Source organism: Anopheles merus, chromosome 3L, assembly GCF_017562075.2.
Source record: "Anopheles merus strain MAF chromosome 3L, AmerM5.1, whole genome shotgun sequence".
NCBI lineage: Eukaryota > Metazoa > Arthropoda > Insecta > Diptera > Culicidae > Anopheles > Anopheles merus.
In genome coordinates this window covers 19,056,133-19,076,124 of record NC_054085.1, presented here as the reverse complement: position 1 = coordinate 19,076,124, position 19,992 = coordinate 19,056,133, and the positions used below count along the sequence as shown (strand labels likewise).

General features: G+C 47.8%; 2 protein-coding genes across 3 annotated transcripts in view; both read right to left on the bottom strand.

Moving 5' to 3' along the window:
• Positions 1–143: 143 nt before the first annotated feature.
• On the bottom strand, positions 144–2,343 carry LOC121599087 (phosphatidylinositol N-acetylglucosaminyltransferase subunit A). Its single transcript, XM_041926598.1, has 6 exons — positions 2,204–2,343; positions 1,791–2,127; positions 1,593–1,710; positions 1,402–1,524; positions 698–1,337; positions 144–625 (listed from the first exon to the last, which is right to left on the bottom strand). The coding sequence occupies exons 1-6, from the start codon at positions 2,212–2,214 to the stop codon at positions 406–408; spliced, it is 1,449 nt and encodes a 482-aa protein (XP_041782532.1). The 5' UTR covers positions 2,215–2,343; the 3' UTR covers positions 144–405.
• Positions 2,344–4,264: 1,921 nt separating this feature from the next.
• Positions 4,265–19,992, bottom strand: part of LOC121600676 (catenin delta-2) — a 42,137-nt gene continuing 26,409 nt past the window's right edge. For both annotated transcript variants that reach the window (XM_041929508.1, XM_041929509.1), the window contains exons 2-4: positions 10,401–12,628; positions 8,591–9,409; positions 4,265–8,499 (exon numbers count right to left, since the gene is read on the bottom strand). In XM_041929508.1, the coding sequence (XP_041785442.1) occupies positions 8,492–8,499; positions 8,591–9,409; positions 10,401–12,501 (2,928 nt within the window). In that variant the 5' untranslated portion in view covers positions 12,502–12,628 and the 3' untranslated portion in view covers positions 4,265–8,491. The remainder of the gene's footprint in view (positions 8,500–8,590; positions 9,410–10,400; positions 12,629–19,992) is intronic.

Here is a 19,992-nt window from a genome sequence, read left to right as displayed (position 1 = left end):
TAGCTCATCGCCGGGCGCCATATTGAACAAACGACCTTTTGTCGACGCGCCAAGTCGACAAACGCGTTCATCGATTTTCGGGTTGTTTAAATTGTAACGGTTATCAGTGCGCTAAATCCACCCAGCACATTTTTACTCTTACTTATAATCAATATTTGATGTATATTTCCCATCTAATGTTATACCAAAAAATAGTCTCATCGAATTGGCTAGTAGTATACAAGCACACGCACAAAAAAGCATCTTAAAACAAGATTGAAGACGGAAACAAAACCGAAACGGAGTCTCATCAAATACTCAGAACATCCCGCAGTGCCACAAGAGAGTTGTGCGCGTAAAATGCTATTGGATGCAGCCCTTTGCGGCAGCAGTTCATTCGTCCACCGAGCAAAGGGCCGCTTGCCGTCAGGAAAATTTTTCCCTTTTCCGCCGTACCGCCGTGATGAGGGCCGCATTATCATCCGACGACCGTCGCTGGTGGCGCTTGCAGTCCGGGCTGAGGAACGGATTCTCGGAATGGCACAGGTCGATGTGTTTGCGCGGCACAAACCAGTCGAGAAAGCGCAGTATAAGATGGCACAGGGCAATGACTAGCACGAAGGGCCACACGCCACTTTTAAGCACGCTGCAAATAGGAGGGGAAAAGGAATGAGATGATGAAGAAAGTTGATATGACATTGGATAACAGTGCGCTTACTTTTTCATCATCGACTCGAGCGTGGCGGGCGCTTCCCGGAGCGCCGTTCGGTACACCTTTTCCGTCCGCTCGGTCACATTGTTCCAGTTGTACAGGTTGGCGACGATTTGGTTGCGCTCGAAGGCGCACAGCCCGGCGTACGACGTTTCGGACGGTGTCGGGGCAAGCGCATCGATCGAGCCGTTCGCGTACCGGGCGCTGGTGATTTGCTTCTTCTCCATCTCGCGCCTTATAGCTTCGCGCAACCCCCGGTACACCGAATCGACGGTCGGTTCGGTGAGGATAATAAGGCTGGCCGGAAGGACCTCGGGAATGCCGCCCACCTTGGTCGAAACGACCTGCAGACCGCAGGCGGCCGCCTCCACGATCGCCATGCAGTACGCTTCCGTGAGGGAGGTGTTGAGGAAAATGTGGCCCTGCACCAGCACGTCGCGCACCTTCGCGTGCTCCAGCGCACCGAGCATTACCACCCGGTCCTGCATGTTGTTGCGTTCGCGTATTTCCTCCAGCAGGGCCCGCTTCGGCCCGTCGCCACCGATGATGAAGTGCACGTGCGGCAGGTGTTTCAGCTTTGGCAGTATGCCCGCCAGCAGGTCGACTCCTTTCCGGTACACCAGCCGCGAGACGACCACGATATTGACTGCGGTGGAGCAAAAAGGATTATTAAAGGTCGATAAGCAAGCTTCATCTCAAGCTATGCGTACTTGTTTCATCGTCGTTCGGTCGCCGGCAGGGATTCGGTGTAAAGTATGCCGTATCGACCGCGTTCGGTATCACCGACACCTTGTCCTGGTGCACCTTCGCCCGGAGAACTGTGTTTTCTTTACCTGAAATTGAAAAGGAAAATTATCAAATAATCACACGACAATAGGGACTCTTCCCAAGGTCGACCTACCCGTGTGAGACACGCATACGCAGTGGTTACAGTTGGCGAGCGAAATTTCCAAAAACTTGTTCGTAACCACCGCCGACAGGTCGGCAAACCCGAACAAACTGTGATCCGTAAACACTGACTGCAAACAGAAAGAAAAGGACCTGTTTTAGTGCTGGATGTGCAACGAAACATCTGCTTCGGAACACGCCATACGCTTACCCTCAAGCCGAGCAGCTGGGCCACGTTCATGGTTTCGTGCGCCAGCGTACTGAACGCCGAGTGGCCGTGCACGATATCAATCTGCTCCCGGAGCAGTATGTACCGCAGCAGTGGAATGTTGCAGATCATGGTGGGCAGCACGACCTGATTGTAGAACACCTTGATCGGAACGTAGTACACCTTCAGCCCGTTCGTCATGTACCGGACGCCCTTCCGGTCGCCGTACGAGTGCGTGATGACGATTACGTTGTGGCCGCGGGCCAGCAAACACTGCGACAGGTTGAAGATGTGCTCCTCCACTCCACCCATGTTCGGGTAAAAGAAGTCCGACGCCATGCTGCAAACGGGTAATTAATGTGCTTTAATGTACGAGCAACAAGATTCCAACAGGATTTTTAGCAGTGGATGCTTACCATATTTTCATCGTTGCAGCATTTTATATCTCTTTTACCGGTCAAATGTATACTTCTCTCTAGAGTAATACATATCCGCCTGTGGCAGTGTTTTGAGTGCGGTTTTTCTTTTTCTATTTTCTAAACCATCTGCTGTCAATGGTTGCCAAAGTTTTGCCAATTGGACAGGTACTGTCATTGTTAACCAACGGCGCCATATTGGTTTTGCTTCATCGATTTTTTTCTTTGTTTCATCGAGTTTAGTTTAGCGCCATAAAAATACAGCTAGTGCACAGCTTTTGATAATCATTTTAGGAGTACAAAAAAGTTTGTACAGTTTTATGAGCCAATCAACATATCGACTTCAATTTGAACACTTATCGGACCGTTTGGCATTATTGCACCTTTCAATCGTTTCTTTCCTTCACAAAAACGCAACACGACATTACGCCTGTACATTTTATTTGAATATCAATAATTTATTTTTATTGCATTTTCAAAAAAAAACTCATTTTCCTTTTAATGCTTACTCATGGTTTAAAATATACCTTGTTTGTTGTTGTTGCTGTTGCTGTTGCTTTTACTTGCAATTTTACTGCAGCAGGAGGTGTGTTTTACTTCTTCTCTCTCTCTCGCTCGTTCTCTCTCTTTTCAGCCTAGCGCAAAAACGGACATAATGTATGGTTGTACCCCTTCTTTTCCCTCTTCTTAATTCGAATATCTTCCCGCCAAACACACATCAACCTCCGCTGTCGTCCGTTGCCAACCATAGGCTCACGGGTTTTGGGCTGAATGATGGATACTCCGTGCTTTTTCTTTCCCCCTCGTTTTTTTTTTTTAATATCCTTCCAGCTAATTTCCACCCGAATCCACCTTTAAACTCAACGAAATATCGCATTAAATTATATGTATAATTGTGTGTGTATATTATATATATATTATCTAAACCAGAAAATACAGCGCAATAAAATAAAATAAACAATTTCACAATTACCGGTACACGTATGTATGCATCATCATTCGTTACTCTGCTAAGCTCTCTAGCTTACTAAACGGAAAAAAACTGGTGTAAAATAGTGTTCAAATCAGTAGTACCAAACCAAACCTGCTCCTTCCCTTCTTCGCACCACACAACACACATCACCGTTGAACGATTGAGATAATCATTAAGTATTTAGATGGAATTGCAATAATTCAGCTACTACACCACCGTGGGTTGCGTTCGGTTCCGTTCAATGCTATTTCCATCCGCACCCCCTACCCTGAACCTCCCACCCCTGTGTGTTGTCTGTGGCCGAGGTGCATTTTACATTCCAGATCAGTTTGCTAATTAGTAGGGCGGTAAGTTTTGTATACGCCCTGCACAATCTTTTCCACACACACACACACATGATGCACGCCTCATACGGGGCTGTCTTTTAACAGTTCCTGCTACTTCTGCTCTCAATACTTTTAGCCACTTTTCACTGCTCTCGAGCGGTTTAGTGTTTAACCCTATCCCTTGCATCCCGCGTGTTTCTCTCGTCTGCGCCTACTCTTACTATACGCCATACCCGCGTGCGCGCTTCATGCGCGCTTACCCTTGCGCCCCCGTTGCGCATACACGCAGGGTGCGCCGCTTCTTGCGCATCAACCAGTGAAACTTTTCCACCGCACGATTTGTGTGTGTGTGTGTGTGCACGATGTTTCGAGATATGATTTGAAACGTAAAGAAGAAAACGTGGTGGGGGAGTGTTGTGATTTTGTGAATATTGCGAAACACGGTAAATGAAAACTGAAGCTCCCTAGTAAATGTCAGATCGTACACATCCGGCGGATACTCTTCTAGATATATGCCCCGCCACCGCACACGTATGGTTTCATTTCCGGTTCCGCTTCCTCCTGTATGGCATATCAATGGTTCCACCACCACCACCACCACCACCACACACGTTCGATTATTCACACCCGTGCAGAACGGCCACGCACGCACGAACGCGGCTGGTGGAAGCGAACTTCCCTCCTCTCCTCCCAAAGACCAACAAGGGCGCGGCGCGCTAGAGTTAGTGGCGGGTGTGTAGTTTTGTAGCTGCTTTTTGTGTATTTTTGTTCTCTTGTGTATATTTTTTTATATGATAAAATTGACCGTAAAATCGTGTAATCTTTAAAGTATGTTATTCCGCCCCCCTCCCCCCTCCCTCGCTCCCCTAGCCTGTCTTGCACTCCAAAAGTCATACTTCCAGCGGGGAGGAGGGTAGGGATGTGCTGCTTCCCTGCTTACTACGACCGTGCAGGGGCGCACCACGTGTACCACACACAAACACACGTGGGTTTTGAGCGCAAGAGTTTCGTCGTAACCGCTGAGTCCGGTTTGCTGCGCTGTCTGGGTATTTGTATAATAATTACTCCTAATCTAACATTTGTTCTACCCCACCGACGGACCTTTCTTTTCGCCGCTTTTCCTTTTCCTCCGGCCACTCTGTATGTCTGTATGTTGGGTGCGTGCAGTTGTATTTAATCCTCAGCAGTAGCGTTATGCGCCTGTTCTAGTCAATATTAGTTTTTCACAGCATTGTGGGTATTGTGGTTTCAAATATGCGCACGAGACGAGCTTAGATTCCTTCCGTTTCCTGCTACCCAGTTTATGTATTGGAGTTTTTTGCTTCATTTTTCATTCGCCCATCCTTTCGACAATTCGTTTTTTTATGAGGAGTTTCTTCTTTTGTGTGTGTGTGTGTGTTAATTATGTGTGTTTTTTTTTATCATTATATATTCTACATTCAGATTCGTTTTGAATTGAAGGAGCGAAGAGAAATCGTTCGAAGAAATTTCATTTCCATTTGCATTCATGTCTTTCCTGTTCTTTTTGTTTTTGTTTTTGTTTTTTGCTTACTTGATCTAATCTTCCTACTACACTCCTCTCTCCCCCCCCCTCATCGCTACCACTCTCCCTCCTCACAATGTGTTTGCTCTCCCCTTGTGCCATGTTCGGTGAGAGCATTTTTAATGAGAGCGCACGAGGCATGATTTAAATGGTTTAAATTAAAAATTCCAATAAACCAATCACCAAACGAAAAGCACCAACCGAAAGCTGCACAATTGTTTGTTGTGTGAGTGTGTCTGTGAATCAATCATTATCATTACGCGTGTAACGCTTTGTAACAGTGTTATTTGCTGTATAAACGCCACCCCTCTGACTGTTGCCCGACTGTCTTTCCCCGTGGGATGAATTTTTTGTATAGTGAGCTACTAGATTTATCCTATTTTTGTTTGCTTATCCGTCCCCGTCCGCGTCCCCGTGTTTTACATGATAGTATTTAGTACATGTTCCAAATATTCCATTACTTTTGCCTGTCGCTATTATGTATGCCTATATTTATATTATATTTGAGCTAGGTATAGTATTGTTTCTATGTCTTCGTCCTTCCACCCTCATGCTGCCCCTTGTTTCTTGTTCGTTTTTTTCTTTTTTGTTTGTTTTCAATTTTCGTACTACTTTCGAGCGAGGAAGTAAAATGGAGATTTGTAGTAGATGCTCTACGTTTCGTGCCTTGTATATATATATCGGAGTGCCATACATATGTTGTTTTGTTTTGCTTGTGTTTGCCCTGCGTGGAGTGTAATCCAACAGGATCTACACCGCGAACAGTAAACTTCCTTCCAGTTCCTTTCCATTCCAATAGGATGGGGGATGGGAGATGGGTTAGGAGACTGTACACACATGCACACACACACACACACACACTACACCAGAGTACAAAAGGAATGGTCTAAATTTCTTCTCTTGCTCTCTCTCTCTCTCTCTCTCTCTCTCTCTCTCTCTCTCTCTCTCTCTCTCTCTCTCTCTCTCTCTCTATCTCTAGCTCAGCTGATTTTTCTGTGATTTGGTGGTGTGCAAATATGCAAATATGTCCTACACAATAGTATGTTGTTGCGGCGTTCATTTTGGAATGCGTGTCTGCTTTTTCGCCACATAATCCGCCCGCACACCCAATTCTCTCTGCTTCACCGCGATCGCGCACAAAGTGGAAAAAATTCAATCCCCTTATATTCTTGCATGCGCCAGCAGCCTTCGTTATTATGCGTGTCTCTGTGTGCGTGCGCGCGCGCGCGTGTGTGTGTGATAGTTTACATTGATCCTTTTGGTTGGTCGCGCTAAGAGATGGTACGCAATGTTTAAATGGCGTGAATGATTATTTCGTATGTTCCAGTATAGGTGCCGGGTAGAGGTGGATGCGATTCGTGCGATTCGATGCTTGATTAATTTCTTATGTATGTGTGTGTATGTGTGTGTGTCTGTCATTCTCCAAAGGTCCTTTTCCTTGCAGCCATCGACTACGATGCCATCCTTACATACAGTGAGAGCGTGCCTTACTAATAATGCAGAGATCCCGGGTAAGAAAACGAGATTATACAAGGTTGTACGTTTTTGCGCCTTTTTTTGTTGATGTTGCTGAGGAATGTTTTGCTTTAAACGTAGGTTGGTTGGAGGAGGTGGTTGAGTAATGATTCCCTCTTTCTGTTCAGTTCAGCAGACACATGCACAGACACACGCACTCAATTTCAGTTTGTTTCTTGTACCGTCCTAATTCCCATTCTCTTCCCTTTTTGTGGCGTATCTCTTATTCACTTTTCTCTCATTAGATGTTTTGCGGGCGCGGGGGTAATTATGGTGTAAAGTTATGATGAGATTACCAGCACTATGATGTCTGTGGGGTTTAGTTGTGAGTACGTTTAATAGTCGCAGGCTAGATTGTGGTGTCCAATAGAAGACTTGTTTTTATCCCCTTTTCTTCACCGTTGCCTTTGCCCGTCTGATTCGGCTATGGCCGTGGCAACACACAGACACGGGAGCCAAAGACAATCGATGAAAGGGAACGTAGAGTATGATAGAGACTGATAGATAGTTTAGATTAGTCTGAGTGAATGACACTGTGGGCTTGATTGAACCGATCGCACATCGGAAGGAAAACACTAGCAATGCCAGTGCCAAAATCGTTTCCCGAACATGCTGTCTTACACCAAAAACAACGGAGAGACTGGAAAGATGAGTTTACTAACATTGCCCTTCACCTACGCAGCAAAAGAGAGTGACGCTCTAGCCATGGAATCACCAAAACGAAGATCTTTTAAATAACATCAGTGCATAGAAAAGAGCGTCGATGATGGCGGAGATGATGCTCGGCTAAGGAAACCAGTGTTGTGATTTGTTTAAATAGTCCATCGAATATAGAGCTTTATATTCTGCACATTTGCATTCCTATTAGCCATCAACCGAATAGCCGAATTCGAATTGATTGAAGTTCGACAAGTAAACGCTTAGCTGTGTGTGTGCGCTATTGGAAGGGTGGGGGGAAGTAGTAGCGTTTGTAGTAACAGTACAAATGCAACCATTTAAATTCAATTTAAATTGAAAAGAATTGCAAGGGCAAACCTAACGAGCACCGTACAAATAGTGACAAGGCGACAGAGCGTGATCCTTAGTATTGTAACAACAAGCATCCGGGCGCACACAGACCTCCTCCTTAGTAAGTTACTATTTTTCTCCCGGACAATTCCATGCCTCCACTACGCGCAAAAACGAATGTTTTCATCGAGAAACCAATTGAGGAAGAGGAGCACTACCGATTGGATGATCCGCTTTTGCTGTACACACTATTATATCGACCTTAGTCAGCTGACTCTCTAGCTACCCTACTATTATTATTACTACTACTGCTGCTACTACTGCTACTACTACTAGGTGGTGTGACGCGTGGCTGTCAGCCTATACTTTGTGGGTAATAATGAAGAAATATTGGAGCGTCGTGTGTTGTATGTCTGTAGGTAGCTTAGGATGTTGTCAGTATAAGTGTACGTCGAGAGAGAGAGAGATAGAGAGTTGAAGAGAGTGAGATAGAAAGAGAGAGAGAGAGTGTGTTTGGAAGCTAGTGCAATAATCGAAAATCATATCCTATGCGCCAGGCTTGCAACGGGGCGTCGTCGTGTCCACCACTGCTGCACATTGTGTTTCCTCTCTCTCCTGTTTGCTGCACCAAAGATGGGGCTTGTGGCGCTGTGCTGTCATTATATGTGGTAGCTTTCTATGCGTAAAAAGATCGTTTCAGAGGTTGCTGCCTCAGCAGAGCAACAGCAGCTACGAACTCCATCCGGTGGCATCATGTACCAGCCGTCGTCACCCGTGTGTATGTTGTGGCGGGGGGGATCGTCGGTCTAAGCATTAATATATCCTCCATTCAAACAGACAGAGTTTTGCCCGGTTTTCTCTAAAATTGCGATCTCCTCACCAGTGGAGAGCTATCGGTATTCGCTGGCAGCTGGCATGTTTGTTCATCTTCCTGCAAAGCGTGAAGAGTACATAAAAAAAGGCATCAGTATCAGCTTGAATTTGTCTTCACTGTTGTCGGGAAACCCCCGGAAACCACCTACCCATCTTGATGGTACCGTCGCCCGGTGGTAACGACATGGCCTGGCCACCGTTGTTCGCCGACGAGGACGCCTGCTGCCGCTTCATCGTGCGGTCCTCGTACCGCGTGCCGCTCTGCGACGCCATCGGACGGTTGAGCGTGTTGTTCGGCGAGTTGGGCGAGTTGTCGCTGTAGCTGCCGCCCGCCCCGCCATTGCTGCTGTTCAGGTTGCGCGACGCGATCGTCTTCGTCACAAAGTCCTGCTCCTTCCAGCCGTGCTTCTTGTACACGTCGCGCAAATCCTGATGCTGCCACATGGTAAACAGCAGCTGGCTGGCGAACTTGAGCACGCGCGGCGTGTACTTGGACTTTTGCCGCGACATGTTCATCAGCCGCTCGACGCCGCCCGCATCCAGCAGCGACCGCGCGAACTCGGCATTCTTCTTGATCACCTCGTTCAGCGTGGCCAGCACCGCCGCTATCGTGTCGTCCGAGGTGCCCTGGTCGCACTGCGGATTGCCCGACGGTAGCTTCTGCACCAGGTCGCGCATCGCGTACTTCCCGATCAGCTCCTTGTTTCTTTGGTCGATAGCTAGATTGCGCAGGGCCGTCGCTACCGCGCACACCACCCGGTCCACCTCCATGCGCAGCAGCTCGACCAGGATCGGCAAACCCTTCTCCTTGCGCACGGTCGCCCGGATCTCTATGCTCGGCTGCCAGTAGCAGGCGGCCAGATTCTGCAGCGCACCGGCCGCCGCCTCGAGCGTCTCCGGGTTCGAACAGCTCTGCAGTAAGGCAAGATAAGAATGTACAACGTCCGGTTGCCACAGCTGTTCCGCTCCTGCAAAACAAAAAAAAAGCGTGTTACACCATCAACGCGTCGTAAATTGCAAATTGTCATGAGAATCACGTGATAATCATCACCGAAAACAATGAACATATCCGTGACAGCTTGATGCTCATTGCTGATACTCAATGAAAGTGCGTCATGACATGCCGAACGCGACATGCGAGTGCTTGAGCCAACCGCGCTACTCTGACTAACTAGCTGAGCTCAATGCCGTCACAACCATAATCATGATTTTTCTGGCTGTGAACAGTGCTGCCAAATGCCACTGTTTCAGTCAGCAACATTCATGACTGACACGAACCTCAAATCTGCTCACATAGACAACTGAGATGATCAGAGGTGAGACTCAAACAGTTGGTGGACATTTTGATGACTTTTGTTTAGCACCCAACTCTTGGTCACTCACTTGGTCACGACATTTTCTGTCGGTGATAGTCACGACATTATTGGAACATACTTGGCGCGTGGGCTCTAGCAACAAAATGAGCATACTTTCTCGTTCTATCTGTTTAGATGATCTTTCGGGTCTCATCTTTCGGGAGAAACGATGCTCATTTCGTCTCTTAGAACCACTCGCTCGCACCGCATATCCTCCATGACTATCGTGATGATCACCGACTGAAAATGTCGCGACCAAGTGACTGACCAAGAGTTGGTTGTACACAATGTCACCAAGCATGTGATGGTCGCAACAACTGTTTGAGTCTCACCTCTGGCCATCACAGTAGTCACTCGTGTCGCTGACATTATTTTGTTTCAGCCGGAACCTGTCATGACTATGTCAGTGACATTTTGCAGAACTGATCAGAGTAAAAAAAAGTCATGACATAGTGACTGACCAAGCGTTGGTCGCAAAAATGTCACGAAGCATGCATGGAACACCCCAATCGTTTTGAGTATCACCTCTGATTATCACAATTGAGTACGTGACACTGACATTTTGCAGCACTGGTCGTAATTACGCTTTCCAAGCAGACCATACCTTTATAGTGAGCAGTGTTTTTGTACGCCATCCTCGACGGGTCGCCGTTCGCGCTGGAGTGGTCCTTGTCGGCGGCCGCCTGCTGCTGCGCGGCCGCTGCCGCTGCCTGCTGTTCCTTCTTCTTTTTGCTCGCCCCGAAGCAGCCCAGATTTTCGCCCTTGGACGACGCAGCGGCCGCACTCACCACGATCGAGCCACCGCCGTGCGAACCGCTGCCACCACTCATGCCCCCGTCCGAGCCGTGGTGCGGGATCGGGTTCTTGTCGTAGTTCGGGTCCTCCACCTCCTGACAGCGGTACGACAGGTTGCGCAGTATGCACACGCAGTTCTCCACGATCTTGTTGCCGATGTTCGACTTCTCGATCGCTATCCGGATCACGTACAGCAGCGAATCGACCAGCCCCTCGCACTCGCGCAGCTTCTTCCGCGCGTACTCGCCCGCCGAGCTGACGTTGCGCAGGATGCCGGACGCGTTGCGGAACACCGTGCTCCAGCAGGTTTCGCCCGGGTTGGTCGGGTCCCAGCCCGAGTGCGGGATGATGATGTACGACACGATCACCAGCACCGCGTCGTCGATGATGAACCGCTTCAGGTCCTCGCAGGACGACATGTTCCAGATGATGCCCGTCACCAGCTCCTTGATGTCGGACTCGGCCGTCCGGCGCAGCAGGTGGATCAGCGCCTGGATGCCGCCCGCCGCGTTAATTGCACGTTTGTTCTCGTCGTTCTGCCGCCCGTACGACAGGTTGCGCAGGGCGCCGCACGCATTCCGAAACACGTCGGTGTTCTCGTGCCCGAGCAGCTTCACCAGCGGCGGGATGCCGCCGAGCGTGCGCGTCCGCTGCTTGTTCGGGTCGTCCATGTAGCACAGGTGCTGCAGGTAGGCGGCCGCGTTCGCCTTGATCGCGTTGTTCGGGTGGCTCAGGAAGCCAATCACCTCGGTCAGGTTCGGGTCGCGCCACTTCATCTGCCGCTGCTCGTCCAGATCCATCCCGCCGCCGCTCCCGTCCGGCATGCCGCCGCCCCCGCCGCCGGCCCCATTCGAGGGCCCGCCGGCCCCGCTCACGCCCGGCCGATTGTTGCCGCCCGGCGACGTGATGATGTGCTGTAAAAACACGTGATTATGTATCTGCAGGTTCGACAGCTGCTGGTGCAGATCGTCCTCGCCGTCGTAGTAGCACGACCCGTCGGGCGCTACGTTTCCTACTACGCCGCCGCCAACGCCTCCTCCGGCTCGCTGTTGGGCGGTGGCCGCTTCGTACGCCAGCTGCTGCTTGGTGGCGTACGTCGGCTCTACGCCCCCGTTCGGGTCCATGTGCGAGCTGATCGTGCCGTACGGCGGGGTCGACACGTACCCGTACACCATGGCGGACGGGTTGTCCGGGTAGAGCCGATCGACCGGGCCACCCTGCCCGGGCGCAATCACGTACTCGCCCATCTCGTCGTACTGCCCCTGCAGGTAGCCGCCCGGGCCCGCCATCAGCGCGGCGGCCGACGGGTTGCCGCCGCCCATCTGCGCCACCCCCATCGGCATCGGGATGGACGATTCGCTGTTCTCGCTCGACGTGTGCGGCGTGTTGGAGCGGTCGTTCATCTGATACTCGCCGAGATAGGACTGCGCGTGGCCGGGATGGTGTGCCGCCTGCCCGAGATCGTACCCGGCGTCCGTGTACTGCGCGTAATGCTCGTAGTCCTGGTAGTGTCCTTGGCCGCCGCCGCCACCGCCGCCTCCCATCGCACCGGGCATTCCCGGTCCCCCGCCGGCCATCACCTTGGCGCCCGGCGGCAGGTGCGCCGACTGCTGGACGGGTGGACCACCGCCGGCCCCACCCACCATCTGCTCCGGCTGGTCCATGTGGTTGAAGTTCAAGTACTGCGTCCGGGTCGTGTACATACCCATCGGCATCGACACGTAGTCGATCGGTTGACCGTCGGTTCCCATGTCTAGAGGCATTGCTACATAGTCGAACGGTTGTCCAGCATCCGGTCCCAACTGCTTCACCTCCCGCACGACCTTCGTGATGGTCGTGATCTGCTGTGTCGTTTGCTGCTGCTGATGGTGGTTGTGTGCTCGAGCAATTAGATCATCCTCACTATGCATTGATGTGGTTCCTTTGCTCTCTTTCGCTGTTTTGCCTGTTACGGTCAACAACCCCAGCAGGCCAGTTTAATGTTTGGGGGGGGGCCTATCACCACTTGCACGCGTCCAATACTGGTTCACCAAGGATCTACAGATTGAAAGAGCAAACAAAAAAGAGGAACGGAATTTAATTTTGATGTTACACCTTCGAGCTTTTGTTTCACAATATTCATTTTATCGAAAGCGGTTCTGCGAAACTGCCCCATTATTGGAAATAGATCCGTTGGGTCTTAATCTAATCTTTCCATCCATACATTAACACGATAAAACTGGCTGTTTTGCCGTTTCACAGGGCGCAGACTTCACAGATACGAAAGGAAAGAACGCAGAGACAAGACAATCGCACAATGATGTCTGAACTGGTGTTGTGCTTCATTAATTCGTAGATTCGTTCATTTGAGTCTTTAGTGATGCGGTATTAGAGTTCCGATTCGAATCTTCTGTTTTGCCGTGATTTGAGTCCCGAATCAAATCTCCATAGGTTTATGATTCATCAAAGATGCATGTATCTTCATGAATTTATACGAAGATTCATGAATCTCTCTATGAGTCTCAAAATAATCATTTGATTATTGATGATCGATAGTTTGCGATGAACTTGATGAAACAAATGAACTTCAGTTATATGTATAACACGACCCAGGAAACAAAATTTTCATGAAATGAATAAAAAATGAACTAAAATGAACTGTAATGACTCTTAAATGAACAATACTCAATTTCAACGGTCTCCCAGTGGACATCGTTTGGCTAAAAATGAACCAAAGACCTGTTCATCGGTGAATCATAGCACAGAATGAACTTTCGATCGTCATCGATCGGTCATTGGAAACCGTCTCTAAAACGTCCGGAGTCTCTAAAAGGCATGCATCTCTAAAGATCCAGTTTCATTGATTCACATTGAAGATTCATTCGGAAACAATAATCTGTATCAGAATTACTCATTTCTAGTTTTAAATTCATTGAATAATCTTCAAGGATTCTTACGAATCTTCAAACATTCATGTGTCTCTAAACCTTCATGAATATCTGCCACCAAGTAGACATGAATATCTTTTAATCTTAAGATGCATGGATTAGAAAGGTCGATTATCACTCATGAATTCAAAACTCAGAACTTTCAAGATTAACTCTGATACATTGATCTGAGATACACATATCTATCCTTAAAGCGATTCATCTGCAAGAATTCATACAACTCTTCAAAGATTCACACATATTTAAAGATTTATGATTCTCTCCGGTGAAGTGAAACTCTATAGAATAATGAATTTCAATATTTTAACGCCATTTTCATGCATTTGCTTTGGAAGTTATTTCAGATGTTTCAATCTGAATCAGAGTCACTCATCTGCAGACGTGCGAAATTCTGCCCCATTGAACTGCGAACCCAAACAGTACATCAATTGCACAGCGAAGAGAGCCCTCTTGCTCCAGTGAACAATTTTTAATTACATCCATAAAACTCATGTCCCCCTCATGTATTGAAGCCGAACACACATACATATTCCAACCCTTAACGGAACCAGGACTCATAAGCTTCATATTTCATTTTGGCCAAAGAACGAGAAGGAGCGTCAGTCGAACACTCATACCTATCGCGTCAATTGGTGTCGCTACCGCCTTTTTACCCTTCAAATTCAGCACGTATTGCATGTTTCGCATCCCATCGGGATGCGGATCAGCCCCCGTCATTTCCTCGTTTGGCTTCGGTCGGAAAACACGTCACTGGGACGGTGCTACAGACATGCTAAAAAAAAAAAAAAGCAACGCCACACAAATATTTGCCCATGAGGACCCTCCTCTGCTCCTCGGGAGCCTCTCCCGCGTGCAGCAGTGCATGCTTGCACTCATTATCCCTGCTTTCATTTAGCGCTAATTACATGCTATCCATCGTCACTGGATGCACGGAAAACCTGCATGGTACCCCATCATGGCATCGCTCAGAGCATCACGTACTACACACGCAGACACGGTAGAATGCACAGTACACGACACAGAGTCGTCCTTGCCGGGCTCGCAGGTGGTACGGGAGACCCTGGATGAGCACCAGTCAGCCGTCGGGAGTGCAGCCACACTTTAGCCACTCGTGTAAATTCATCGCCCTTCCGACAGCTTCGGTACCGGGATTTTGGATAGGAAACCTGGCCCAGACGACCGTGTAGGTACGATGAGGGAGTTGAAGAAAGCAGGCGGCAAAACCCCCCCCTCCTGTCACAGTGTCAAGTGCGATTGTGTCGCGTTGTTCCGGGGTGTCTCGTTACTTTATCCACATGGGCTGTGGAAGCGTCGACCGTTTGATACATTTTCCCATATCACATAGTAGGCATTCCTTCTGTCACAAAGTTCATGCTGACTCATACCAGCTGAGGTGGCTTCTTTTTTGGGCCCTGGTTTTCTCCCTCTTTCGTGCGCTGTTCATTGCATCACAGCAGGAAGATGATAAAGCAAAAGTGCATGTAGACCCGCTGCTGCGGCATAGCTTCCCTAAGAAAACCTCCTAAAACATACCGAAACCCGAGGGAAGAAATGTACATTGAAAGTAGGGACGCGTTCTTATCTTTCCCCAAATAGCCGTGTGTGTGTGTGTGTGTGTGTGAGTGCCGCGCGCACCATCCTGTCGGGGCTGTATGTCCTCTCCCTTTTGCTATGATATTGTTCCAATGTTCCTCTCTTCTCTTGAAGTTTTCCAAGCATTTCGGTGGTCGCTGGAAAGAAGTTTCCTGTTTGACTTTGCGCTGGTGATGCATCCAAATCGACGAATGTCTCTGTTTGTTTGCGATGTTTTTGGAACATTAGCACACATCCCCCCATTCGTATTTGACTCGCACGTATGCTCGTCTACAGAGACAGCTCTCCCCCCCCCCCCCCCCCCCTACTCCAGCATTTTGAAACCTCCGTGTCGTAGCAACACCATGGTAACACGAAGCAGCATGCCGTCCTTTAAGCATGACGCAAAATGCCAACGCGTATGAAGCACAACACCCCACGTGCCACGAAGTCTTTTCTTTGCTGATTGAGACTAATTTAAGAACCAACCCACTCACGTCTTCGGGAGTAGAAAAAACAACAACATCGAATGGGGGGAGGAGGGAGACTGCGTGGAGGAAGAAGAGTTGAGAAGTTTGTGTTTTGAATTCGTTCGTATCCTTTCAAATTAAGAGAGGATATTTTCACTCGTTCATTGACGGCAGCAAAGCGAATTCCGCCATGTCCCTAAAGTGGTTTCACAACATGCCTGAAGTGTGTGTGTGTGTGTGTGTGTGTGTGTGTGTGTGTGTGTGTGTGTGTGTGTGTGTGTGTGTGTGTGTGTGATCCTAAGGCGCGCGCGCGCGAGGAACCTAATTAAGCCGTCTATGAAATGATAGACGAACACACACGTTTGCCTGGTTTTTTTCTCGCTCAATTTGTATCAGATGTTACTACGAAGTTCCTGACAGTGGGTGGAACTTTAGGAATTGCACAATGTCCGAGTTCTCGGTGACTGCTACCAGAGTGCCAATAGAATTCGCTGTATGGGCGTTGTCAAATATAGTGTTAATAATAAACTTCCGACTTGCATTCGTGTTAGAAACCTTTGCATTTACATACACATACAGCATTTCCCTTTAAGCATTGCAACGAGGACACCTTGTCGGGTGGGAGAGCCAAACACCATCTCCAGAAAGGGGTTCGGTGAACCTACCCAGCCGTCGGTGGTTTCCCAGACTGAAACAAACCACTTCAAAAGCGGGAACTGGGACTGGAAGAACGGGCGGCTTCGATAACAGAGCGGTTTTTGGGTGGTAGACGTGCAATGGAATGGAACAGAATTCCGCTCTCCTTTGCTTTCCCCATCTTTTCTAGGGTCGTAGGCGCACTTGAGCACATTTCTTGGGAAATTCTTCACACATTTTCCGAGCGGCAAGAAAAGCAATTAGAACGGATATTCATTACGAACTTTCTGGGGCCCTTTCTTTGCTCCTAGTACCCCGCCGCCGTACACCCGTGATAGTCCGCCCTTCGCTTCTAACGAAACTATTGGAATGATTTGAACCGCACCAACCGACCAACTACGGGAGGGGGTGTGTAAGGGGACACACAGAGAAAGAGAGAGAGAGAGAGAGGGGGTGAAAAGTTTCAATCCGCGCTACAACACGGGTCACGGGCGTCAAGGGGTAGTAGTACACACTACGATTTAGCCGGAACAGAGAGGATGATGGTACACGGACCGGCTTTTGTTCGTTTCTTCCTCCAGTTCTAAATCCTTCAATCGGACACCCACCAACACAATCACACACATGGCACGTGGGGACACGGATGCACCCGTGCCCGTCGCATTCACGAGCACCGAGTCCAATTAGAAACTAATTCAAGCTATAATTAAATAGTTGCTTGGTTATGAAATGTTGTGGTTTATTACTCTTTCATCTCATGTTGCAGAAGGCTCGCCATTAGCGATGGCAGCAACACAGCACCATTCTATGCTACTAGGAACCACAGACCTCCCCGCTGTGCCTTTACCATTACCCCCCCGGATCGTCGTCGTCCCCAACCGGCGAGACGCATCGGAGGACCATCGTAACATTGATTTTGTAATGCATTTCTCGCAACAGCAAACCGAAAGCGACCACTTCTTGGCGTGCAAGTCCAAACCTTCATTTCTCTTGTACCACCATCCACAACCACCAGCACTGCCACATATTTTAATTACTGTGTGTTTCTCCAACCAGGCAGCAACGGTGACACACCACCACCACACGCGCAGCGCAGCGGTGCTGAAGCCAAAAGGGTCTTCAAACGAACCGAAGAAAACACACGTATTGCCATATTGATCGATGGACAAAGTGCAGTGGGCAAGAAGTCGTTGTGGTATGGGACTGGGAGGGCATTGACTTGTCGGGAAGCGGTGTGTAGCCATTAAGAAGTTTGAGAGGCTCAGGCGACTGGAACTGCAATTGAACGTCCTAATGCTCTCTTGAACTGTCCAGCAACGACAGAAGATGCACACTAACACACAAAACAATTGAGTAATCCCCAACGTCCCCAATTATAACTTTAATTCACTTTCATTTGAAATGAAGGTTCGAAAGTTTTTAAGCACACACCAATCATCCTCAACCCACCATCGTGGCCACCATCACCACCCTGAACTTTCTGTATTTTCTAAATTTCATCAGTCTGTGAGTCCCTGGATCCTCTCTGTTTTAGAGCCTGATGTGAGAGAAGGAGAGAAAAGTAATAATTTATCACACCACCCAAGAGCGCTGCTGCAAATGCATCCCCCTCTACTCCCGCGCTGATGATGCGCCCGCGCACCGCCGCTCCGGTTGGCTGGACATTTGATGCGCTTTATCGAATTTCCGCGCACATTTCGGTCGCACAAATCAATTATTCAGCCAGCGAAATCGCTCGAACGGAACACAATAAATGCACACACACAGAGAGAAGAAGGTGGGTGTTGTGGGTTTTGTTCGACACACACACACACACACACACACACGTCTCTCTCGCTATGGCTTTGCGGAGACAAAAGCGCTTCCCTCTTTTTTGCTTCGTTTTTGGTGGCCGGATTCTGTCAGTCGGTGTCGTCGGGTGTGATTTTATTTTATTTTCCTTTTTTCTGTTCCTCATTTTTATCTCTTCAACTGTTTTGACGTATTTGCAGCAACGGGGGCCTTTTGTGGTAGTAGTAGTAGTAGTGATTCGATGTGAAATGAACGCATGGCCGGCATATAGCGATGATTTATGACTGGTGTGGTGGTGGCGCGGCTCGAGAGTAAAACGTGCTTACTGCTGCACTTCCGGCTAATGAATAATATACACATATTAATATGTACATTTCAAAAAATACGTTCCACTCTTCAAACACAAACACAACGGGTAAGCAGAATTTATATGCGTGTTGGCGGGATCGATTTTGGCCTTCTAAATCAAATACAACACAATGCTGAAGATTCGCTTTCATCGGCAAATGGAGGACACGCACATGCTTCCCTTCGCCGCGATGTGTCGAGTTTGAGTCAAGCCTTTTAAACTCTACCCAATTCGATACTGCTACACTGTTGTACATTGGTGACCACTGATTTCAGCTGATTGTGGTTTGCGTTTCGATGGTAGTGAGACGCCCGGAAACACATTTCAAATACGATCGCCATAAAAATCACTACACCATGAACAGGGGAGGAAAAGTCCGGCATGATCATGGCTGGATGAAAATGAATGGTACAGAACATAAAAGAAGCCAAAAAGTTAAAAGCAACTCGGTCGAGGTCGATACATTCTAGCAAACAAGAGATGCGGTCAAACCCATTTTGGATGCTTTTACCAGAGTCCGCAATGTCACGTGAGCTCAATTTTGAGCTATTGAAGCTAGCACACTGGTACAATATTCTCCATTGAAATTTCAAATTTCATATCACAAATGTCACATGAAAACAAACTTATTAGTTGAACTTACAATTATGGCACATTAAATTGCAAGCAATTTTCACATTATATTCGAAAGTAATTAACGTAAAATATACACGAAGCATGTAAACATATAACAGACGCATCAGATACATTCATACATTCATTAAAAACGTAACTTTACCACTTGAAATCACAACTTATGGCATATGAATTTGGAAGGAATTTGACATATTATCATGAAGTGATAATTTTTTACCAAACCATGTAAAATACAGCAAAGAAAGATGCATCTACTGGCATCATACATGCATTCAAAACAAACTTTACCAGTTGAAATCACAATTGTGGCACATGAAATAAAAGGCATTTCACACGACATCACAAACGACTGGCAACGTTTAACATACATGTGAACATCAAGCATAGTAAGAAGCATTAGATGATTCCACAAATACACTCCAAACACACTAATCAGTTGAAGTCACAATTGGAGCAGATGAAATTACGGAGCGTTTCAGGTGATATCAAATAAAGAAATCAACACTGAATATACGCGTTAAGACCCAATGGATGGTATCAAAAAGGCAATCAATCTAAACACACTTATCAGTTGAAATCACAATTATGGCACATGAAGTTACAAAATTTGTCACACGATTACACAAAGAAATCAACGGTAACTACTATACGCGTAAAATTGAAACCCATATAGACCCACTGGAGCACATTAAATTGCAAGATTTTGTCCATGATTGTTACAAAACAATCCTCGTTCAACAGTGTAGATAGAATAGATCCAATGGTATCAACAAAGAATCAAGTTTAAATCACAATCACAAAAAACAGTACCATCGATCTATCCCTCACAATAATCGTCACGTATAACCTAAAAATCATGTTTCTAGAGCCTAACTTATATATTATTCAAAAATAAGACCATAAAATGACACGCGCACCTCATTTGGGGTGAGCTCTTCTCCAGGAAGAGTCTTCTTCATGGCAGCAAATTTACCGCAGCAAATGGAGCAATTCTACACAGACAAATAATGGTGTGCACGC

Bases quoted from the DNA above. Each gene is read 5' to 3' on its own strand.
- LOC121599087 (XM_041926598.1), bottom strand. The intron at 1,711-1,790 runs GTAAGCGTATGG...TTCTGTTTGCAG, and splicing joins CCCAGCTGCTCGGCTTGAGG to TCAGTGTTTACGGATCACAG. The intron at 626-697 runs GTAAGCGCACTG...TCCTATTTGCAG, and splicing joins CTCGAGTCGATGATGAAAAA to CGTGCTTAAAAGTGGCGTGT.